This window comes from Gouania willdenowi, chromosome 3, assembly GCF_900634775.1.
Source record: "Gouania willdenowi chromosome 3, fGouWil2.1, whole genome shotgun sequence".
Lineage (NCBI taxonomy): Eukaryota > Metazoa > Chordata > Actinopteri > Blenniiformes > Gobiesocidae > Gouania > Gouania willdenowi.
This window is the reverse complement of record NC_041046.1, coordinates 14,324,462-14,350,502: the sequence shown is the minus strand read 5'-3', so window position 1 is coordinate 14,350,502 and position 26,041 is coordinate 14,324,462. Positions and strand designations below refer to the sequence as shown.

Below are 26,041 nucleotides of genomic sequence, written 5' to 3'. Positions count from 1 at the left end.
TAAACGTGATTGCATGGGTGTCGGACTGACTTTTTTGCTGTCTAACAGGGTCATTGCAAATGATTTCCTGATCCTAAGCACTTGCTTAAAGCTGCAGTAGGTAGAATTCTCCCTCCAGTTTTGAAACCGAAACTGGAACTTAGCCTCCCTTACCGGTGTCTTTTGTAAATGCTCTGAGCAACTTTTTTCTCAATAGAGACTAGTGATAAATGAATGGTCTACCTTGTGTTATTGGATAGTGTTCTGGTGATTTAGAGGCTCTGACATGAATGCACGAATCACTCTTCTTCGCCAGAGAGCTCACAAAGAGGGGGCTGTGATCTCAGCTGCCGCTCAGAGCTGAGTGACAACAATCACTCTGCATCCAGACTGTAAAATTAATTCACCTTGAATAAGCTTCTCTTAGGTTTACAAGCAATTTATCCCATCTGTTATCACTCTTCCTCGAACACCAGTATATGATCCATGAAGACACAAAGCGGTTTGTTCCTCCCGAGTATGTTTGTGCATTTAAACTGTTGCTTCTCCACCACGGTCTGCCTTTTTCCTCTTGATCCATGTTGTTGTCACTGTTTATTTATTTGTTTATTTATCGTCTTAGTGGCTCCTCTTGTAAATACACTTATCTATCTTTCTTTTTATTTTCTCTGTATCTTGCACCACAAGAGTTGTCTCTTAATATTATTCTACCTTGTGTATAATGACAATAAATGCATTATATTCCATTCCATTCTATTCTATTCTATTTTATTGATATCCTGTGTAACTGTTGTCCCTAATGCCACGATGGAGATTTTTCTGCTTGCAATTGCACTTTTAATATCAATGGTACGTAAACGCGAATGACTTCAGTTGAGCAGCCAATAGTAGCGTTCCAAACAGCTCATGGAGAACATGTGTTTGAAGAAAGATCTCTGATTGGCTGACATCCAGTGTCACGCTCCCAGATTTACAAACTTAATTTACAGGGCCAGGAGAAGGAAAATAGATTCACTGTCCACTCAGAACACTTTGGATTACAGTAAGCTCAAAGATGAGTATGGATTCTTGACCAAATTGTGCCAAAAAAAAAAAACGCACATACTGCAGCTTTAACATGACCTCTGGCCTCTAGACTGAGAGTAGTGTGAGTGCAGGCTAGTGGGGGAAAGGAGAAGGGGGGCATGTGTGAGTACAATACTTTTTTGCCCAAAAACAGTAAATAATGAGTGTGATATAGGAGGTGGACAGTTGTAGGTTATTTTCCTTTGCAACAGCTTTTCCTTGTGTTCAAGGTCTGGTAGATTGGAGAACAGGTAAGTGATATGAGGTAGCTGTGAAGACTCTCAGCTCATTGTCTTAGTTTGATAATGGAGCTATTCTATGCAAAAGCACTCCCTGCTCACATCCTCCCCCTTTGTCACTTAAAGAATGCTTGGTGCCTGTGGATTAATTAAAGTCTAAACATTAAATATTGATTGATGCATTATCAGTGGTTCACAGTTGCCTCCTCTCAGATTGATTCCCACTGTGATTTATTGTCATATTTGCAGAGTCATTTCACTTGATAACAAAGAGAAATCGCTTGCAACCTTGGCACCCCCAGCGCTAGCCCCCCACTTTGACACAGTGCCTGTTACTGAGCCCTCATGCCATCCTCCTCCCCCTTTTCTGTCTGTTTGGCTATTCACACTTTCATTTTTTCTTTTTTTTCTGTTGTGTGACTCATTACTGTTCTCATCCTTACGCTGTTTAACACTGAGCTTATAATTTCCAGCTACATTTCAAGGTACGGTGTAAAAAAGAGGAAATATCATCCATTTGTTTAAACTAACTGTATTTTCAATAAATATTTTCAATATGCTCGAATTGGTAAGTTAGTAGTAATACTGGCCACGTTTACATGGGAGCTTTAATTCCCCTTTAAAGTGGAATAAAAAATAAAACACCTAATTCCTAATGCTAATTTAATTCAGAATTAAACTTAATTCAGAATTTGGTGGTTGGTTTATTCCGTTATGAATTCAGAATTAAATATTTCCTCCTTTTTCTAAACAGTTATCAACACTTAATTCCGCTTTAAGTTAATTCTGATCGTTTTGTGCATTTGCAACTCGCAGCGATGATGCATTGGGTGACGACATAATCCAACATGGCGGCCCGGACTAGAGCCAACACTATTTAATAAGAGCCCTAAAAGAGATGGATATAATAAAAAAAAGGGGATGGACGGAGGCACAAACATGCTGACATTAACATGGACATATGGACTTATCACACACATGGAGATCATCAAACGGAACGGGTTTCATCGGACGGGTGAAGCCTGGGCACCCGGAGACGGAGTAAAAGCGTCCCCGTACTGCTGCACAGGCTGTAATATCACTAAGTTTATCATTGTAATGGTTGTTAGAGCTCGTATCTTTACCAGGGAGCAAATATTTATTCCTGGTGATTGTTTTTTATTTACCAGTGATTAGTTCATATCTCTTCCACTCCCTGGACCAAAGTGCGTTACTGTCGAGCTGTTTTTTCAAAACTACAATCAAAATAAAGGTGAAAACAGTTCTCATGTGTGGTCTTCTATGTCACAGCTGACAATAAAAGATTTGTTTTGCGTTTCTCCCGATCGACGTGAGTTGTCATGTTCTCCCCCGTCCAATCAGAGCCTTCCCAACCCCCAGACCTAAAACCAAATTAACTAAAGCCGAATAAACCGGTTTTCCATGTAAACCTCAATTTGGGAATTACTATTTCCATGTAAACATGAAGCAGAACAATTTAAGTCCGAATGATTTAATTTGGAAAAACTCATTTGAAATTAAAAAACATCATGTAACCATGGCCAATGTTGCATTTTACCAGTCTTGTCACTGTTTTTCCTAACATGAACTTTTTCAAATTTAAAGCCTAAAGAAGGAGCCGTAGTTTACTGTCACAAGTCTTTCTTCCAGCTGTTGTACAATCTTCACGTGCCAAACATAATTTACGATTATTGTCCTCAGACGTCAACTGTGAACTCTATTAATTTAGGGTAGGCATCTGATTTATCGGCTTCTGAGCGTATGTACCCACTTCATCATTTGTTAGCAGACCTCTGGATGATGACATTTAACCCTTGTCCATAGCGAAGGCAAATGGAAAAGGAAATATTTTCACGCTTTGTGTACATTTACAGTAAAGCTGCAGAGGTAAGTAAAGTAAATATATATATATATATTGTCTTTTAATTCAAACTCTTAATAGTAAACCTTCTATTCTCTTTTGTTTGAGTAGCATCATATAAACTTTTAATCTTATTATTACTATATAATTGAGTATTCCATTTGGTGTAATTGATATTTCTATTTTTGTCACAGCAAATACTAGAGTCCATGTAACATTATATTACATAAAGCCAACGCATTTTTGTAATAACTTGACAAAATGTAAACATTTACCTTCTCATTTTGTAATGATGTGTGTATTCCTCTAACAAAAGCATTGAACAAAAAGTGGTTAGCACAAATGTGATATGTTTAATTGGCCACATTTACATGAGAGCTTTAATTCCCCTTTAATTCACAATAAAAATGTAATATTCTTTAAACTAATTCTGAATTAAAATGGCCATTCTAATGATTCTAATTTTAAATCTGAATGGAATACTTCCTTGATCTTGAATATGTTTACATAATTCCGCTTTAAATCAAATCCGGTTGTTCTGCGCATGCTCGTTCTGTCGCGATGTGGCGACATAATCCAAGAAGCAAGCATTGGACTCAAACCGAGATTATTTAATTAATAAGAGCCTTAGAAGACATGGATATAATGAAAAGAGTGGATGGATGGAAGCATAGACATTCACAAGAACACACGGACATCAGCAAACGAAACAGGCTTCATCTGCGACATGAAGCCCTGCACCAGGGCACAGAGTTTCACAAATGACATGCGGGTCGTACGAAAATTCTTCTTCCACTTAAAATCCAATCGATGAAGGTAGAACAGCTGTTGCATTAACCGCTGGTTTTGATTGGCCAAAGTACGAACTTCTTTCTATCTTCTTCTCCTGCTCAGCTGACAAAAGTGAAACAAACGTGTGAGCAGCTGCTTCAAAATCAACATTATCTACATCATCATCTACAATCAAAATAAAACTGAAAATACTTAATATGTGGTCTTCTATGTTGTAGCCGAAAAGAAAAGGTTTGTCTTGTGTTTTTCCCGTGGATGACGTAACATGTTACGTTCGCCCCCTGTCCAGTCAGAGCCCAACCCCCAGACCTAAAGCGGAATTGAATCAAAAATAATAAACCTGTTTTCCATGTAAACCTCATTTCGGAATTATTATTTCCATGTAAACAAAGAACACTTTAATTCTGGAAATGTAATTCTGAATATTTTAATCCTGGATAATTAATTATAAATAATTAAGTCTGAATTTAAAAATATCATGTAACTGTGGCCATTCTGTAATAACCAATTAATAATTTTGTAATAATCTACCACAAAATGCAAGACAATGTATTTCACATGATGTTAGAGTAATTCATTATGACATTTGTGAAGGTATTATAAAATGTGGGCGTTGTGCAAGATGTGTCAAATTGAGTAAAAATGTATTACATGTTGTTACATAATGCAGACTTACTACATAATGTGGTGTGGTGGATAAAAGTGGATGCACCCATTGTTTACGACACAATGTCAGGTCAAACACCTCATATTTTTAGACTTTGTTCTGAAGTTAAGCTACTCTTTTGAAAAGCATCGGGACAAAGTTTTCCATTTCAAATTAGATTTCATTAGATCACAGACTGTATGTCCTAACTGCTTTTAGTCGTGTTCATGTGCTTTGCAATAACAAAGATCTTGAGCCAGTGTATAGACGACGGGTTCACTTAGTCTCACACACTATTGTATTGCCAACTAAATTAAATTATCATTTATCAGAGGATAGTGTGGGAAAGAAAATTTCCTCAAAATCATGTGGTCAATGTAAAACTCGAAGCATGGGACACTAGTGTGTGACAAATACAGTAGAATAATGGTGGCCTGTGTTTGAACTATTGGTAAAATGTGTTTGAAATGTAAATTCATTGCCATATATATTGGTTATTTTTAACATTGTTTCTTTACAAGCTGTAAAGGACTTTAAACATTGTTCATTACCATTCGACTCTCCATTCAGAATATGTTGCTTAATCAAGATAGCCGCTCTGTTTGACATCCATGATCAGTATGCAGAAGGAAACCTATTCAATTAACCCTCATTAACACAGTAATATTCTACAAACTGCATGAAGATTAACCTTGCGTTTCAAATCATGTTCTCATGTGCTCTACAAGCTCATCTTTTGTCTGCAAGTGGTTAATTAAGGCTAAATTTGCTAATTGTTCATTTGTATTTTTCCTATTGGCCTGTCATGATAAATCACTGCGCAGGCATTTATCTTGCCCGGTGTACTCCATCTCTGTCTCGTAGGAGCTTGTGGTGAGGCTGAAGATGAAATGTTCATTGTTGGCGTCATCTGTCACCCTGTGGGAGGAGAATGATGACACAGCTGTGCTTCATTTAGGCTTTACAGCACCGGGTGTCTTGATCTCGCTCTACTGCGTATAGATTCCTGACCAATTGTAATTTTGTAATTCTGCAAATATGTTCATACATATATTTGTACTGGATGTATTTCTACACTGTATTAAATTTTTTAAAATCCCAGTTTACTCTGATTAAACAGATTCAGTGACTCGCTGACTGTTTTTTGACTCCAGCCTCATGTTTGTTCAAGCTAAGTATCCATAACAATCCAGCACTAATTATTTTTAATATTATTTTAGAAATTGTTAAACCTTCGATCATTTCACAATTACAGTTGCTAGTGCAATATATTTTTATTAATCAGATAAATACATAGTGTTGGCCTCATAGATGAACATATCAAAGATAATTTGCTGAGAAAACTGCTTGAAAGTCTGTTCTGATATCCAGTGTAAACACTCTCCTATAGTTTCACACATTGCATTGTGGGATGTGGAGTCTTTTAGACGGATGCATAGAAGGGTTTTAACTTCTTCTTGTTGTGCTTTCTTGTGAAAAAAAGCTCTGCTACAGCAACCTCCCAACACGTTTCAGTCCATATTTTTATGGACAGATCTGAATTTCTGTCCTCCTTGTCTGGTGAAGAAATGTAAAAAAATCATGGTAAGAATGAAGTAAGATCACTTCTATGAATCTGTCTACGGGACGACAAAGTCAAACTCGTGCAAATGATCTTTGATGTATTGATCTATGAGGCCTACACTATGTCTATCTGATAAAACTGTATCGGATTCGTCACATAGCGAGAGTAACAAATTACATACAAGCACAGAATGTGGGATTTAAGGTGAACATTTACCACTGTGATTTAAATCAGAACATACTCTTTCATTTGAATCTAGATTTATTTTCTCAACTAGTTTACATGTTTACACTGTGCGATGATAGTCCACCAGATAAATTGAGTACCTTTGTCATTTTCTATTCCAGGAGAATTTACTTCTGATTCTTCCTCCTTGGATCATTGGATAAACACATCTCGCCATCTTTTCTGTTCTGTGGTGAGGTCGTTCAATAGCCTCTCATCTCTCCTCCCTGCAGTCTCCTTCAGCAACACGTATTGGCCTCAGCCTCCACCAATCCTCTTATTGATCGCAAATGAAACACTGAACTCATCAATAAGGTCTTAATGCGAGTTTGTTGTTCAATCACTTGCCATTTAAATCACCCAACTGTAGACTTCCAAACCATCCGTTTTCTGTCATACACTGCACATCTCACCAATTTGCTTTGTCATTTTGGGAGGAGTGTGCAATTATCATGAATATCTCTCAGAGCTCACCTTGTCATTCCCTGAGTGCACCGTGTCCATGGCCAATTTTCTCTTTTGTATCCTGTGTAGAAAATAAGTGCTTTTCTCTTTCCTCCAATACTTACGATGGCCTATTCTTACATGTTAAATGAGGTTTCATGAATGTCACCAGTGAAGTCAAAGTGCAACCCCATTGATTAGGTGGGTAATTAAGATGTAAATGTGGTTGTGGGCTGTTGAACGATCCCACCTGCGATAATGGCACAGTGCTGTTAACATCAGTAGGGGTCTGACTGCCTTGCCTCGGTGCTGCCTTATCAATGTTTGGTGGGATCTTCTATTTAAATATAGGCTCTGCTCCTGGCTCCTGCTGTTTAGTGTTTTGCCGCCACTTGCAGAGGCTGAGCTACAAAGTAATGACACTTTTCTCTAGTGGGTGCCAGTCTCTGCAGAAACCTGGGAGCTTTGGTGTCATCAACCAGGTTAAACAAAGAACTAGTATAAGATGTTTCAGTCAAAGTGAGATGCACCTAAAGTAGCAAACACAATTAACGTGACAGAATTTGTCACAGTGACACTATCACAACCCAATGTCAACAAACCAAACCAACACTGAAAGCCACCAGACGGAGCCTAAAAAGACTTTATTAAGGTTGAAATGTGACAATATACTGATAAAGTGTGTCCAATGTAAAGGGTATTTTACTTTGAATCAGGCATGTGCAGCTTCATGCTAGTCTGTTAAGCACAGACACACTGGTTAATATGAACAACTTAAGATGGGTATACAGCTTAAGTTGTTCACATTAACCAGTGTGTCTGTGCTTGATTGGGTATACTGTGCATATCGAGTTGTTTTTGACTCGATTTTCCTCCTTCCCAATTCAGGACGGCAAATAGCAGATTATTTTATGTTTTATAAGATTATCCTGAGGTGTGTTAAGACTAATTTAAGAGTGAATATTTTTCTCGATAATTGGCTCTGAGCTAGGTCAGGGCTGACAATTGTAAATGTTAAACTTCAATATTCAATATTTATGACCGAAATTCATGATATGTGTTGGGAAAACCAACGACTCATGTCCCTGTGATTTGTGATGTGGAATGAAATGCTTATGCTTCTGTCCATCCACTCTTTTAATTATATCCATGTATTCTAAGGCTCTTATGAAATAGTCTCAGCTGGAGTCTTGGGGGCCATCCTGGATTATGTCATCATCGCAGTAAATCGCGCATGTGCAGAACGACTGGAATTAATTTAAAGGGGAATTAAGTGTTTTCAAGAAAGACGAATTATGTAATTCAGAATTAAAATCAGAATAAACCAGCCACTTAATTCTGATTTAAATTTAATTCGGAATTAAATTAGCATTACCAGTAGGAATTAAGTGTTTACAGTTTAAAGAGGAATTAACTTTCATTTTGCTTTAAAGAGGACTTAAAGCTCCCATGTAAATGTGTTGAGTTTATCGGAGCCAACTGTTCAATGCCTGTGCTTATATCTTCATTTGTTTTTTTTTTTTTTTCCTCTTTAATTCAGAATAAAAGTTAAATCCTCTTTAAATTGACCATGTAAACACCTTATTCCTCATTAAAATTTAATTCCAAATTAAACTTTATTCCAAATTAGGTTGCTGGTTTATTCCAATTTTAATTCCAAATGAAATAATTCCTCTATCTTGTAAACACTTAATTCCGCTTAAAGTTAATTCCGGTCGTTCTGCGCATGCCCGACTTGCCGCGATGATGCGCTGGTGATGATATAGTCCAGGATGGCTGCCTGGACGAGAGCTGAGATTATTTATTTAATAAGAGCCTTAAAATATAATGAAAAGAGTGGATGGACGGAAGCAAAGATATGCGAACATTCACACGAACACACAGACTTATTACGCAAACAAACATTGGCAAACAGAACAGGTTTCATCGGGACATGAAGCACCAGAGCTTCACTAATGACGCGCGGATCATTATAAAGTTCATTTTTCACTCAACGTCCTGTATAGTGGAGGTAGAACAGCTGTTGCATTAACTGCTGGCTTTGATTGAATAAAAGTATAGACTTCTATCTCCTTCTCCGCTGCTCTATCTCCTTCTCCTGCTCTGCGGGTGAAAACGAAACAGTATAATATTGTCGAACTGCTGCTTCAAAACTACAACCAAAATAAAAGTAAAAAACAGTTGTTATTATGTGGACTTTTTTGTTGTAGCCAAAAATACAAGGTTTGCTGTGTTTTTTCCAGATAGACATGAAACTTCACGTTCTCCCCAGTCCAATCAGAACCCTTCCCAACCCCCAGACCTAAAGGGGAATTGAATAAAGCCGAATACACTTGTTTGCCATGTTAACCTCAATTCGGAATTACTATTTCCATGTAAACACGAAGCAGAACACTTGAATTCAGAATAACTCAATTTGGAATAGCTAATTCTGACATGGCACAGCCATGGAGATATTTGTCAATCGATGTCCCTCAAATTCTTATGTTCACACTCGCAGGGGCTACAATTGGCAGTGAGCATGGCAGGAACGAAAACAGCCGTGTGGTAAGAGCCAAGATCCTTACTGTGAATATCAAAATGAGAGAGAGAGAGAGAGAGAGAGAGAGAGAGAGAGAGAGAAACAAAACAAAGTTGGGTTTCGAGAGCCTGGAGCCCATAATAAGCACAGCTCTTTCACGGCACTCTGGAAGAGTGGAGGCCACTGAATGGGAAAGGAAGTAATAAAAAAAAAGCAAACTTCTTTGAACAGAGTCCCGTGTGTGTGTTGGTGTGTGAATGTGTGTCCCTGCAGATGTCTGACTAAATGATGTGTAGTCATTCAAATATCAGACCCAACCCAACCTTTACTCAAACTTCTATCTTCATTGTCTTTTGATACACGTTACCGGAGGTATGTTCATCAACTTTGATCTTTTTGTAGTCTTCCTAAAACATTTGACAGAAAAGTCAAGTGGAGAGTTGAGGGTATGGAATGAAGAAGGTACCAAAGTGGGAAAGTAAAGGTAGAGGTGCAGTAACAACACTGCGTTAACGCCCCAGAGGAAGTCTCTCACCAATCATCAGGGCGCTGACTTCTGTGATGTCACATCTCTGACTAGACTTCCACAAGTGGGGTAAATAAAGATTGACAGGGCCCTTCACCTCCAGGCAGGTTTCACCCCATTCCGCTTACCAGAACAGACATTAGTGTGGAACAACACAAACAACACAGATTCACCCAAACACGTATCTTTTAATAACAGATGCAGATTGAGATGCCTTCTTTTTGCCTCTTTACTGTATTTATGCGACGTGTTGATGATGTGATGAACTGATTTACAAAAAACAACCACAGATTCCACTTTAGTTTATTACTCACAAGTATCCAAAGAACACTCATGTGAGGACCTCACATCAAGCCGGCAAAGCATTTTTTTTACTACCCAGACCTCAGCACAGTCTGATGTGTGTTTGTGCTTGTTTCCAACAGTAATTAAGGGAAGAGAGGCGTCATTTTTAGTACAGCTCTCTTTACAAGAGAATATGAGAATGTGGAGGGCAGACTGGAGTAGTTGTTTTTTTTCGATTGCTGGGGGTCGAATGCATTAAAAAGCACTGAGGAATTAAAGATCCAGGGAGAAAAATGCTTACTTCAAAGGACAAATAGCATAGACATACTTTAAAAGTTAATTTAATTTGAGAATTTAAAAGTTGTAGTCACAAAGCCTCATGACTTACCATAATACTCACTGTAAAAAATTGTATTTCAGCCGTTGTTGAAGTAACTCAAAATTCTGAGTGAGTTTCATTCAGATTTCTGCTTAAATGAAGGTAGTTTACAACCTGCTGTTCTTAAATGGGTTTCTAGTGATGCTGCGTGTGTGACGTCATGACGTCTCCACCTCATCTAATATTTCACTGGAAAAATATTGAGAAAAAAATCTGATTTTGTTTATAGTTTTATATTGTCTGCCAAATTAAAATTGCAATTTCAGTTATTAAACTAAGTTATTAAAGCGTAACTAAACCCCAAAACCGGTTTTTTTTCGGCTGAAAAAGGTATGAAGTAGTGTTGTCCAACTCTTGACATCCCTGTCAAAGTATTAAAATTTGACGTGTTTTGTTGTAAAATGTAAGTGACTGCTCTCAATGGGTTGAAGGCCAGATACAGTATGTTTACAATCATATTTAGCTATTTGCTAAGACCGGTTGTTTGTGTCTTTTTGCTGCAGCTTCTCATCTCTAACATGCACTGTTGGCTGCGACCCTTCTTATAAAAACTAGCACATGTGGACTGATTGAGAGAGTTGTGAATAGAGATGTATGGTGAGTAGTGAGTAGGTAGTTAGCATAGCATAGATTGTCCTTTGGAGATTTTATAGTATTGACTGGGCGTTTCTTATTTCCTCGTGGAGCTGTGCCCATAATCAAGACATTTTTTTGAATTTTCCCCCAGTGGCACGTCAGCAAAAACATGTGGTTTAGTTATTCTTTAAGCAAACCAAAGTTATTATTTTACTGTTACCATAATAAGTGATTTTAATTCAACCATGGTATGAAGTGGTGGACTATAGGGTGAAAGAAGAAGATAGGAGGGGTAGAAAAGAGCAGGGTTTTACTTTGCGTCTTACAAATTCATTGGTTGGAAAAACTTAAATTTTTAGTTGACTTCCCTGTCTTTTAAGGTGGACCAATGATTTACTGATTTAAACAACTATTAAGTCTATGTCAATTGAATAAATTGTGTTAATAACTTAATTTCAAAGATTATTTAAATGTTACCAATAGAAACTGTGAAATTAAGTTGGTCCTTTTCAGTACTGTAGGCTACATACAAAATACAGGTTGTGCAAAATAAGCAACTTATCTGAGTGAGCTGCTTGATTATACAATTTCTTCAAGTCTTAGTTTGGAGAGAGCTTGAATTCCAGTCTGGAATATTAAAATCTATGTACAATCCAAAGGATTTCCTCCCAGCAGATCCAGTAGCTCATCCAAGTGGAAGAAAGTGCGTCTGGGAAGCATCAGGCTAAACTCTCATCTACTGCTGTTTGCTGGTAAGGACCCAGCTGGAAATCAATAACTTGTGCTTTGCCCCATTCCTCAGCCAGGACACTGATGCTAACTATCAATAGCAATAAGAGGCTGTCTGAGACACTGTTAACTGCTGCCCAACCAGCAGCTGTCTAGCAGTAGTTGATTAACATCTTGCTACCAGGGATGCTTATGAATAAACCACTTTCTACGTTTCAATACGTGCAGGTTGTGTGTAATGTAGGAATGTTGATGAATGAATCTTGCTCATTGGTTAGCTGCATGCTGCGATGTTACAGTAAATGGTTACATTTTCCCGCTCTGAATTCTCTTCTCAGGCTGTACCATGTGTACGTCCTGCACAGTCAGAATTTACTGTAAGACTGTGTGTGTATGTGTATGGATCATTTTTGCTTTTGTTTATAATTTCTTTAAGATGTTTGAAGTTGAAGTGTTCAGCCCTCAGCGGTGATTGTCAGTGATTTTAGGCCGCAAAACATCTCAAATCTGTGGCTTTCATTCATTTAACAAAGACAATTTGATTGGGGGCTACAATGGACAATGAGTGTTTTTTTTTTTGTTTTGTTTTTTTCTTACAATACAACTAAAGCGACCATCTTCCATTAGGTACAGTTTGGTAAGTGTGTGTCATAACAATTTGATAGGATTTAATGACAACACTGATGTTTGAAAATATTAGTGATAATTAAGGAAACAACCCCAGATTAAATCCATCTTTTTCCAGTTTATTATATATTTCCAAACTTAACTTACACTCAATAAATTAAAACCTTTATAAGGCTAAATTAGCTCAACATATTTTTTGTTCCAATTAGTTATGGCTAAACACCTTATCACTATCTAAAATATATTATATATCTTTTTATAATTCACATTTTCTATTAGTGGTCCGAAGACAAATGCAAAGGGGGAAAAACTACATTTTTCTAAAATCATCATTTATTATTTAGGAGATTTATGGATAAGGAGACGCTAGTGTGTGTATGTGTGTGTGTGTGTATGTGTGTATGTGTGTGTGTGTGTGTGTGTGTGTATGTGTGTATGTGTGTATGTGTGTGTATGTGTGTGTGTGTGTGTGTGTGTGTGTGTGTGTGTGTGTGTGTGTGTGTGTGTGTGTGTGTGTATGTGTGTGTGTGTGTGTGTGTGTGTGTGTGTGTGTGTGTGTGTGTGTGTGTGTGTGTGTGTGTGTGTGTGTGTGTGCTTGCTTGCTTGTTTTTTTCCTCAAACAACGTGGGATTGAAAGGGATGTGTGTAGCTGCGGCTGAGATAATGTAAAAACAAACATGGGCCATTGATATCGGGTGATGCTGCAAGAAGTTGTCATTGGGCTTGGGGGGGAGGAGGGGGGGCTTAACAATCTGTGGGACAAGTGGTGGCGGGGCTGCTGGAGGACAATAGGAAGAGTTTGATCTCTTAATTAATGGAGGCTATTCTCTGCTCCTGCAGGTACTGAATTTTAATGTGGCTCATTTTTCAGAGGAATAGCAAAACAGAGCTCTGAATGCTGCTTTATGACTGTGGGGAAGTTCATGTTATGGTGTAATGAAGTACAACACCCTATGATAAATATAAAAAATAAACATTTGGCAACACATACTTTGTAATGTATAATATATATATATATATATATATATATATTTTTTTTTTTTTTTACGCTACAGCGATACTATGTGTGACCAAATAGAAAGAAAAAGGTGGCTCTATTTTTTTATTTTTTTTTATTTGTTTGAGCATGAAGCCAGATTACAACAATCCCTTCAATCAAGCTCCTAATCGTTCTAAAAGACGTCAGCATGCCTTTAAAAAGGCCAAGCACTTCTTGATATTTGTGTAAGGAACGTAGGGATTCCAGTAATTCAACATTTATAGCTTTCAAAATTATTAAAGAATATGCAATCAACTTTTCCAGGAAAATAGCTCGTAAAAAGTTTATAACACAAATATATTAAATATAGAGACTATTGTGGGGGACTCTTAACATGTGTCTGTTATTATTATATTTATTATTATTATTATTATTATTATTATTATTATTATTATTATTATTATTATTATTATTATTATTATTATTATTTATTTTAAAGTATGTTTTTGTTGGTGCTAGTGTAATGGTGACACACACACACACACACATACACACACACACACACACACATGCAGCTGACCCAGATGAAGGCCTCCAGCTAGTTGTAATTCTTTGGGCATCGCGTCGAGCAGGAGGTGAATAGGGACTCACCACGTGTTGAATACTGTGTCACACACACACACATACACACACACTGCTGGAAGTGATGGAGGTGTGTGTGGTGATGGGGGGGTGGGGGGGTCTTTTCAGACGAGGAATAAACTCATGAGTTGGGATCACTAACCCCCCCCCCCTCTCCTCCCCGTGCTTTAACTACCACATTATGCGCTGAAACGCGCCTCGTCTCCGGCTGTATGAGCGACCATAACGCGCTAGTGATAACAGTGAGTGATGGCACTCCGGACCGGACCGGCTCTGCTGGCCATTGATTGCTACATAACGCACAAATACGCATTCTGTATGCGACAGAGGAGTCTGTCACTTTACTCTGAAAATATTGTTTTGACGGTGTGTTAAAGTCAAGCAGTTATAATCAACTACAAATGTTTTATGTTAATAATATGAAATAGATGTTCAGATTCTTAATTTCATAAGCTATACAATTCTAAAAAAAAAAAAAAAAAAAAAAAAAAAAAAAAAAAAAAGTTCATTAATGATTGGACTAATCAGTTAATGCTCTTTTTTATTTATTAATTAGAACGGTGATGCTTATATGTATTATTACATATACATATATTAAAATACAATCTTATATTTTATGTTCTTCTGTCGAAGTGGAAAAACTTTTCCATCCGGTGGAACCGACTTGTGCCAAAGTGCGTCCGCTACGTGTGTCACGCAGCCCGTTAACACTGTATCCGCACCGTCCCAATGAATCCCATTTAAAACGTCTTCCGCTCGGCTGGGCTGCAAATCACCCTGTTTACAATCTCACACCAACACTCCCATCAATTAACTGCATATTGATTCCCCCGCCCGGGACATTACTATATTGCAGGGATTCATTTTTAGCCCTTTCCCAGCAAAGTCAGGTATGGTGGACATAATTGCATAAGCTTTTTAACGGTGCATTAACACAGACACGTACACATGCACATTCTCAGTTTCAGCGGATGTTTTTCTCTGTTGCTCTCCGTTCATTTTTGATTCAGTGACCAGACTTTAGACATCTGTCAGTACCTAAATATATATATAATTTAAACATGTCCATGCATGTGCGGTTTCATTATTTCTCATAACGCATTGATAAAGCAGATCACTCAGGGCCATCAGAGGTGTTTGATTCTCCTTTTGCTCTTTCCTTTTTCTTTTTTTTTTTTTTTTTTTTTTTTGTCATGAATAAGTAAATAGTAAGGCTAGTCGAAACTAAAAGATAGCTGACACAAGAGAGGACCAGATCCATCTAGCCTGCAGCTGCTCTTTAAATATTCAGTGAAAAATAATGGCATCCCAGGCATCACCTATAGTAACATTATTATCTTCATTTCTCAAAATCAGACGGACTGAGAGCTTCGTTTATCTTTTTCAGGTAATAAATCTACTTGACTCAGCGCTCACATGAAGCTCCACTGGGACTTTCTGCACTTAAAACATCCCGCGGAAACGCGCTCTCCTGTTAGTGCATGACTTAAGACAACAAGTACAATAATAATAATAATAATAATAATAATAATAATAATAATAATAATAATAATATTAATAATAATAATAATAATAATAATAATAATAATAATATGTATTTTTAAGGCAAAATCTACTACATTTTTCTTTTTCTTTTTTTCTTTTTTTTCATTAAAAAAACTTTCATATCAGGAGTTCAGGTCAAGAATGTAGATAAAGTTATGCTTTATGTATTTGTTCATTTTTTTCTTATACAAACTATTAGACTGCGTGTTTTTGTTTTTTTTACCAACTGAACATATCCGTGTCCACAGTGCGTTTGGATCTGTTGTGCGTAATGACCGAGACAGAGGGAGAAAGAGAGACAGAAAAAGAGAGAGAGAGAGAGAGAGAGGGAGAGGAGGAGGGAGGAGGAGGAGGGTGAAGGCGGAGGTGGAGGTGAATGGTACCGTGACTGAACAGCCTGCTGACCAATCACGTCGTCGATGGGCTGGGCTCCACATTTGTCTCAGTACCGCACGGGCCCTCAAAGTTTGTTTATTCGCGGTACGCACAGTGTGATGAAAACGTGTCAGTGAATAACCCCCCCTTCGTTCCTTTTACTAATAACAAACTAATGAAACTAACGGGGACGCCGGATCGCGCTGTGGACTATTTCAAAGTGGTGCCGCTGCCATTTACGCACGGAGCGCGCCCGTGCGACTCGTCACCGGGATCCCCGCTGGAAACTCTTCAGAGAACAAGGTGTCGCTGCGCGCAAGACAACAAGCGTGGAGTCCCAACCATCTCAAAGTGAGAGCAGAGGTCGGACTAACAAGTTTTCACTGGAAAGAAAGTTGGAGGGACGTAAGGTGTGCGTGCGTGCGTGCGCGCGCGCGTGTTTGTGTGTGTGTGTGTGTGCTGCGCTCACACACCGAGAGAAGAGAAAGAAGGAAAACTGTGATCGGTGTTTGACCAACGTGAAAGATCTGAGATACTGTCACAGCATGGACTGGAGATGCTGATATCCCCCTGACGTATAGTCCAGATAAGCTGAGACTTGGCAACACAAGGGGTTAAACCGTATCTACAGGGAGTTTGGAAAAGCCAGCCTTTCTTCCCCACACGGATCAACTCATTGGGTGGGAGCCGAGAGAGAGACAAGAGTCCTCAGCAAATCAGGAGCTAATTGATTAAAGAGACTTCATTTGAATAGGAGGGGGGCTGGCGGGGTGCCAATCGCCTTTCAAAGAAGCCCCCGTATGATTAATCGCAGAGCATTATTGATAATCATAACGGGGCACATGCGCGGTGGATGGGGCTCGATTTACGTAATTTTTTGAGAGAGTTTTGTAGTCATTTTTTATTCTTCGCCTGCTGATGTGCCAGCCAGCATGTCGCGGAGGAAACAAGCGAAGCCGCAACACTTCCAATCCGACCCTGAACAGCCTCTGTCGGAGTACAATGGTGAGTCCCATTACAGCTGTTTATCCAAGCACGGCAGATTTTAGACACTTTTGGCAAGTTTTTTTTTTTTTTTTTTTTGTATTTATTTTTTTCCCACAACAATCTATTATGGAAAAAAGTTAATAAAGTTCAACAATCCCGTGAAGTATGTACAGTAGGTTGGACATGGGTTTTCTTTTGAATCAATTTAGCGCGACTTTTCTGTAAAGTTGCTCAGTCATGATTATCTTTCACTTGATTATATTTCAGAGCAATTACTAAGTATTTTTAATTGAAATTTTCGCTTTTAGGTTTGGAGTAATACCAACTCAGCTCCATCAAATATACAAACATAAAAAAAATTAAAAAAAAAAAAGTCTTAGGTCACAGTCGCTTGATTTTTACGCGCCTTAAAGTTTCGCGTTTAACGGATTTAAAATGTAGTTTTATTTGTAGATTGATGTTTTAAACTAAAGAGTAACATATGTGTCGCTGGGATTTGGTGGGAGCTGCTCTCCGACTCAGCCGCGTGCGTCCGTGCGCCGACAGGAGTCAGGGACCACCCTGTCGCTCCTGCCCGGACTCCAACCTTTTTAAGTCCGGGACACAAAAGCGTCTTTTCCCCTGAGTTCTTCATCCGCTTTAACACATCTAACTTGCTTTATTTAATCTAACAATATATTTCTCAAATGCCTGGATGTTTTTTTTGTTTTGTTTTTTTTTTTTTTGGATAAAAACGAGGTCAAACTGCTCCAAAAACACATTTATAATCTCACTCTCATCTTGAAATGATTCACTCAGACTTTACACTGTTTTCGCAACTGGCGTCTTGTGCCTTTTATTTGTCCAGTATTTATTTTCCACCCAACGCCTATTAACACATTTTAATACATGAAATGGAATTGGCATAATTCTCTTACAGCTTTTTGTTGGTTTTTTTTTTTTGTTTGTTTGTTTTGTTTTTTAGCGCGAATTAAACGTTCCCTTTTTGTTTAAAAAAATAAATGTATCTAAAGTGTTCCACAAGTGACACTTAGAAAATGTATGGCTGATGTCAGAGTTTAATAACGTTTTTTATTGCGGAGCTGAAACGTTCAATAAATGAGTTTTCCATGAAATAAAACCAACAAACATTTGATCTTCGTTTCAGGATAGTTGCGTTGCTGCTTGATTTTCTTGTTGACCGATTTCTCAAACTACTGATTGCAAAGAAAATATGTTATCTTTATTTAAAAGATAACTGGACATGTTTTATTTAAAAGTAAATGACTCAACTACGTTCTGTGGTGTAATGCAATCAAACGTGGCTGCTCCAGATCTGCGTCTGTCACTAATTTTAAAATACACTAAAAATTCCGATAGGCTTGAATGATTTTAGAAAATAATTATGTAATATTCAATTATTTAAGGAAATAATTTTGTGACTTGTTGAGTTTAGCCCAAAATTTTAAAATGCTTTATAAACTCTATTTAAAATATATGTTTTTTTTAATGGCTATAAATATTGTGAAGGATGAAATATATTATCCAAAATTGAGTAGTTTATTCTCAGATATGTCTGAGGAATGTAATGCAGCGTAAGGGTGAGTACTATGTGTGTTTGTAGAGTAGAGGCCTTTAGCTTGAAAGTTTTGTGGTGCTCGTAAAAAAATGTTCAGGATCTTCTTCTGCAGTGTGGTGAGGAGGCGGAAGAGGAACAGAAAGTCCTCGTGGTTCAAGCAGTGATGCTGAGGGCCGTTGGAGGTTGAGCTGTTTTAACTTTTGCTAGCGTGCCTCTGTGTGGAGATGGTCAGAGTTCAGGGACCAGTTTGTTTCTCTATGCCTTGCCATTGACCTGCTGATCAGAGCTGCAGGCGGCCCAGCAAGGCCCTTGCTTGCAGCTCTAAATAAAAAGCCCTGGCTTTTTATTTACTTGTGTGTGTGTGTGTGTGTTCACGACTGAGGGGCCTTATCAGTGTTGGGGCCATCCTCTCACGCCCATCAGAGTGGCCCTCCTAGAGGGGAGATTGGCAGGGTGGCCCCCCTTTTTTAGTAAACACAAGAGAGGAGCCGCTTGTCATTTGGTCAGTGTTTATGTTGGTGTGGACTAGGTGTAGCCCAAAGGCTATTGCCTTCTTCCCTCCCCTCCAGCTTCAACTAAAGTCCTCCAAGTAGAGTTAATGTGATACTCGGCTTGTTCGGGACCAGGGAAACTTTGTCACAGTGCAGTGATGAAAGGAAGCGACCTGAAAGCTGGAAGGCGCTGTGTTGTGGCTGAAAGACGATCAACCGGCGAAAAATTAACGTAGGATCTTAAAAAACCCTCTGTCAACTTTTTTTTAACCATCTTCGCTTTCTTGTCACTCATATTCAGCCTTTGCTCTTTGTCTTTCTCTGACACCCTTTTGCCTCTCACACTGCTCACATTGTGCTTTGATAGACACTAAAGAAGTTTCACACTCTTTCCTCATAGCAGCTTGACTTTATCCTAATTTTAATTCAAACTTAATCCTCACTATTTTAGGATTTAAGCCTAATGCTAGCATCTGCGCTCTTAGCCATACCAATCTTCTGTGGACAGTTTATTTGCAGGGATGCATTAATTTGTTTTTGAGATTGTTTTTTTACTCATCATGTAGTGTAGAAAGGTCAGTGGAAACACTGAAGTTATGATTGATTTGGCACTACACGTAACTTTGGACATGCGGTTATCATTTCTTCTCTCGAGACCCAAACTTAGTGTAGAGTTATGATGTCAGGCGGCCCACTGCTGCACTGCACAGTTTAAAAGACAAAGAATTGCATCGGTTCAAATAAGTCCAAGATCGTTAATAGTCCATATTTAAAGTCATCTAATATTTCCTTCTCCTTCCATGATAATCAATGTGAGGATTTCATATTTATTCAAATATTTACTTTGCTAAAATGTCTTCAATTCTTTATAGCAGTGGGCTTTGTTTCTTTATTATTTTTAATCTTTTTACACATTCGTAGTTTTGAACTCTGTTATTTAAAATTAAATCAAATTTGAATTTTGTATAATTTGGTTTTCATTGAAATCCCTTTAAAATATTTAAACTTTTTGTGTGAACACAGAATTAAAAAATCAGGCTTTTATGCTGTTTTTTTTTTCTTCTTTTTTTCTTCATACTTTACTTAATCGCCACTGCAAACATTTGTATCTAAATGTGAGACAGAAGTTGTTTTTTGTACTTTCCGCTCATTGTTGAAGGATATTAAATTTTCTGCGCACTATTATATTGTACAGTCAAGTTTAAATGATAAAAGATGTGTTCGATTTACATTTCTCTAGTTATGAATTAAACACATCTTTCGAAATGAACACCCGGGTGTGTGTGTAGGCTCACAGTGGGAAGGTGGTAAGGGGGGGGACTGAACATGAAAGTTATCATTAAAGTTGAATCGTCCTTGTTCACATGGTATGGTGGTGTGAGGGAAAGGGTTTACTGTCATGGCAACTTTGCGTTATCTGATGTCTCTGAGCAGAGCAACATAGAGGGAGATAATCCCTGAATTAAACAGGATCTGCTTTGAGTCGACAGAGATGAGCAGGGCCAGGCTGTGCCGACGATCCCCGCCGCTCCCATGCTGCGTGAACAATGGGAAGGCATCCTGTCTCTCTGTGGGGCAGGGCTGAACTTCTCTGGGTTTCATTTGCAAATGAATTCTTGGCCCTGATGAAAGTGTTGAGGGGGGCACAACCACAAAGAAAGGGATTCATAGAGAAATGCAATTTGTAAATCAACTTGTATGTTAAACAGTGAGTTTTTAGAGCGACAAAGAGGGGAAAAAGCCTGGAGAACAGCAGCAGTGGTGCTGGGGGGGCTGGGTGTCGTCTTGCCTTTTCACTCCCAGTCTTGACCTGTTTATTAAAATGGGAAGTTTGTAAACCAGCATCTGCCCTTTAGAGGAATGGGCGTCATTTTTAGACAATTTAAAAAGTTTGTTTAGTGATTCTTACAGGTTTGTGCTGCTTGCATTCTGATGTACCACCCTCATCCGTCACTTTGACAAAGTAATTATAAAACATAAAAAAATATACTTAATGGAAAGTTTCTAAAAATGTGTACATTCTGTTACATTTCCTTTTCTAATTACATTTTCACAATAGTTTTAGTTTTCTTTCTTAATAGTTGCATTCTGATATCCAAAAGTGTTTCATCTTTTTTGCATTTATTTTGTGTATGTTGCACACTGTGTGCCACAGGCTGTTCTTTATGTCTCGCTGTGATTTCAGGCTGAGTGGATACAAATTAGTTTAGTGACATGGATAACCTGTCCGAGATGCCCATAGTTGGCTGAAAATGAGCAGAGTTGACAGCAAATTGAAAGTCTAATAAGTCCTTCAAATGCTTGATTTACGCCAAGTGGACACACAGACTTTGAAGGGTCAGGGATATAGGAAATCAATGGCTTTCTATGAAATTTCATTAAGACCCCGATGTCCTCACTTCACTCAACTCTATAGTTTTGATAGATTATGTGGAGAAAATGATTATCTTTGGTTTTGCAGATGAAGCCCATACAAACATCTTGAAAGATCCCTTTCAAGCAATATTTGAGCCGTTCTCATTGATTTTGTATTCCTTCTTATCATGTTTCAGGGGTGATGCATTGAATAAAACCTTTTTTCTTTTCAGTTGGCTTATTGTTGTCTTTCGATCACTGTTTTGTTTGCACATCAAACGGATGAATGTAAAACTGATTAATTTAAGATTAGCAACAATGGAATTTGAAGAGATAAAGCTGCTTCTTCAGCTGCAAAACATTTCTAATCACTAATCCTCTGTTTCCTTTTTTGCAGTGGACACAGGACTTTGCTCTGACGACGCCCCCTGCAAGGAGTCAGATGCCCATGTCTGCAGCAGATGTTGTGCTGAGTTCTTTGAATTATCAGATCTGGAGGAGCATCAGAAGAATTGCACTAAGAATCAGTTAGTTCTGATCGTGAATGCAAATCCTGCTTCCCCTGCTGGAACTTTCTCGCCTGAGTCTTCTCCGCATAATCCCGATGACCAGATGAATGACACAGTTAATAATACAGATCAAACAGAGTGCAGTGACCTGTTGGAGCCCAACACTCTTGAAAAAGATGAATACATGGATGTGGATGTTTCCGGAATGAGCAGTGGTCATGAAGAGGAAGGGAGTAACGCAGAGAGCAGCAGCCCCACCAATACGATGAGCGGGCCCACAGGCAGGCTCCCTCCTAGCTCAGCCGCAGGTCCTTCAGCTCCTCCTGCCTCTCTTCCTCAGCTCAGTAATTTAACTGAACTAGGAAACTTCTCTATGATCAACAGTAATGTCATCATTGAAAATCTGCAAAGCACCAAAGTGGCAGTGGCCCAATTCTCCCAAGACAACCGTTCCACAGGGGGCCCCAGGGTGGCAGTCCCAGCCCTAATGGAACAACTTTTAGCACTGCAACAGCAACAGATCCATCAGCTTCAGCTTATCGAGCAGATACGTCATCAAATACTACTGCTGGCTTCCCAGTCTCCAGAAATGCAAGCAGCCCCTGCATCTGCTCCAGGCACAGTGGGGCCTGCTGCCAGCCCACTGACCACACTCAGCTCCCATCTCTCCCAACAGCTGGCTGCAGCCGCAGGTCTAGCACAGAACCTTGCTAGTCAGTCAGCCAGCATTAGCAGCTTAAAACAGCTGGCGGCAGCAGCTCAGCTGCCTCCTCAGTCCAACCCGAGCAGCAGTGAAACATCTCAGAGCGTCACCACACTGGGGCCATCCACAGTCAACACCCAGTCTTCTGATAAGAGGCCCACTCATATGAGTAGTCTTCACTCTCAGCTCAGTAACCCCTCACAAGCTAAACCATCAACACCAGCCTTTGGAATAGGGAGCTTGCTGAGCTCTGCAGTGAATCCCCTTCTACCTCAGCCCCCACCTGGAAACCCCATGTTTTCCAGCTCGCTGCCTAATGTTGGCACCACTGTGGAGGACCTGAACTCTTTAGCAGCTTTGGCTCAGCAAAGAAAAGGAAAGCCTCCAAATGTCACCTCATTCGAACACAAGAGCAGCTCAGATGAAACTTTTTTCAAACATAAATGTAGGTTTTGTGGCAAGGTGTTTGGTAGCGATAGTGCCTTGCAGATCCACCTGCGCTCACATACTGGTGAGAGACCATATAAATGTAATATCTGTGGCAACCGCTTCTCCACACGTGGAAATCTGAAAGTACATTTTCAGCGTCATAAAGAAAAATATCCACAAATTCAGATGAACCCTTATCCTGTTCCTGAGCATTTAGACAACATACCAACAAGCACTGGCATTCCATATGGCATGTCTATGCCTCCAGAGAAACCTGTCACCAGCTGGCTGGATAGCAAACCAGTCCTGCCCACTCTGACATCCTCTGTTGGCATGTTGCTACCACCTACCATGCCGAGCCTGCCCCATTTCATCAAAAAAGAAGATCATTCGATAGCCATAACAAGCCCTTCTGTTACTGCAAAGAGTGATGTAGGGGCTGTAGAGCCCTCATTGAAAGGTAATGATGAATCTGAAGAGGGAGAAGGTGCAGCTCTGCCTACCTCAAATGGAAGAACTGAAGAAGGCAGCCAATCATCATGCTTCATCCCAATTGTGAACCCTGCTTCAGAGAGCATTGCTGAGTACACTACTTCTAACAGTCCCCCTATGATGACCAACCCACTAATGCCTCTCATGTCTGAACAATTCAAAGCAAAGTTTCCCTTTGGAGGCATCCTGGATCCTCTGCATGGCTCAGAGACATCCAAGCTGCAGCAGCTTGTTGAGAACATTGATAGAAAAGTGACAGACCCCAACGAATGTGTTATCTGTCATCGGGTGCTAAGCTGCCAAAGTGCTCTGAAAATGCACTATCGTACTCACACAGGGGAAAGGCCCTTTAAGTGTAAAGTATGCGGTCGTGCATTCACCACTAAGGGAAATCTCAAGACCCACTACAGCGTCCACAGAGCTATGCCTCCACTTAGAGTTCAACACTCATGTCCTATTTGTCAGAAGAAGTTCACTAATGCTGTGGTTCTGCAGCAGCACATTCGAATGCACATGGGCGGACAGATCCCCAATACACCCTTGCCGGACAGCTACCCAGAGTCAATGGCTTCTGATACTGGCTCGTTTGAAGACAGAAATTTTGATGACCTGGATAACTTCTCTGATGACAACATGGAAGGAATGGAAGAGGGCCCAGACAGCAGTGTCCCAGATACACCTAGGTCGGCTGATGTTTCCCATGACAGTCTCTGTAACTCTCCAGCTCCTATTGATGTGACAAATCCAGAGGGGCAAGAAAGAAATGGCCAGGAGAACATTCCTGGTATTGAGATGGAGGAGGTCCAAGGCAGCCAAGGGAAAGTAACTGCAAATGGCTTAGTTGAGGGGGACTGCTTCACCAATGACTCTTCATCACTGGGTGGGGATGTTGAGAGTCAAAGTGCCGGGAGTCCAGCTGTGTCAGAATCTACCTCCTCCATGCAGGCGCCATCCCCCATGGGCATGCAGCAACTACATAAATCCCCCAGTCTGGAAGAAAGGCAGCAAAAGGCTTTATCCTTAGAGCAGACCAGTGCAAGTCTCCTTCACTCCCATCCCTCAAACATTGGAGCACTGGACCTAACATCGGTCAATTCCTCAAAAGAATCTCTGAGCATGATTTTCCCCTTTCGTGAGCGCAGCATCATCAAAAACACATCCTGTGATATTTGTGGGAAGATTTTTGCATGCCAGAGTGCCTTGGACATTCACTATCGAAGCCATACCAAAGAAAGACCATTTATTTGCACGGCCTGCAACAGAGGTTTCTCCACCAAAGGCAACCTCAAGCAGCACATGCTCACCCATCAAATGAGAGACCTGCCCTCACAGCTCTTTGAGCCCTCAAACACCTGCCTGTCATCCAGCCCGACACAGTCCCTCTTCCCTGTTGGCTCCCTGAACAAACCTGAGGCCAACGGCTTCCTCCACAGGTTCCACTCAGCAGAGAGCAAGGACCTGCCTCCTGGCTTGGTCACATCCTCTGCTTCCACCTCCCCTGTGCTCTCTGCTGCTCCACCACGCAGGACACCAAAGCAACACTACTGCAACACCTGTGGGAAGTGCTTCTCCTCCTCCAGCGCTCTGCAGATCCACGAGAGAACGCACACAGGGGAGAAACCATTTGCCTGCAGCATCTGTGGCCGAGCTTTCACCACCAAAGGAAACCTCAAGGTAAATGTTGAAACACCCAATAAGCTGTTAGTCTCCTAAAAGTTTGTGCGTGCGAATGTTGGCAAAAAATGAGTCCCAGGGCTGCTATTTAGTTTTTATATGGTGTTTCAGTGCAGTAGGTATAAAGAGGTGGTAATGTTGCTTAATTATAGTAAGAAACAGCTCAATGAGAAAAATAACCTTAGTGGAAAGGCTGATTCACTAATATGATTATTGGTGAGAAACTCTGGTGTGTGATCAGCTAAGTAAGGTTCAGCACGCAAGATGTATGTTCAGAGGCAATCGCTGTGAATTTGGGCACGCTGTGTTTTTTCCACAAGCCAATTAGTGGAATATGTCACAGACCTGAATCATTAACAAAAGGATTTTCTCAGCAATTTAAAGAAACCTGTGGATTTATTATTAAAATGTGTTCATAATTTACCAGTGGGAGAGCGTGGAATTTTGGGGGACATGTGGGTTTAAAGGGATATACACGTTGATGATGAATATGTTTATATTTTCAAAAATAGGAGTAGTAAAAGTTGCACAAGACTTCATTGAAATGATGCTTTCCAAGCTTTCTGAAGGACAAAATGACTAAACTAAACTTCCTAAAAGGAAACCCTTGTACAGTGTAATTTTAATCTGAGCTATTTAGTTTTTTTGTTATATGGGCAAATTCAGCAAAAGATGTTTCCGTTTTTAATAAGATGAGATGTTTGCACCACGTTTCTTACTCTGTGGTTCACTGCACTCTGGGTGTGAAGCTAATTTAAGTAAAAGTCAAGCACTATTATTATTTTTTCCATTGCATCATCTCAAGTGCAGCTCTTGTGGCCAACTTTGTAAACATCACTAATTT

General features: G+C 39.6%; 1 protein-coding gene across 2 annotated transcripts in view; it reads left to right on the top strand.

Annotated features, from left to right (window-relative positions):
* The first annotated feature begins 16,109 nt into the window (after positions 1-16,109).
* sall1a (spalt-like transcription factor 1a) overlaps positions 16,110-26,041 on the top strand; it is an 11,696-nt gene continuing 1,764 nt past the window's right edge. Inside the window, exons 1-2 of one of the 2 annotated variants that reach the window (XM_028438115.1) lie at positions 16,110-17,004; positions 21,788-25,197. In XM_028438115.1, coding sequence (XP_028293916.1) covers positions 16,932-17,004; positions 21,788-25,197 — 3,483 coding nt within the window. In that variant the 5' untranslated portion in view covers positions 16,110-16,931. Of the gene's footprint in view, positions 17,005-19,079; positions 19,268-21,787; positions 25,198-26,041 lie in introns of those variants that run through there. The other variant, XM_028438124.1, reaches the window with a different exon arrangement.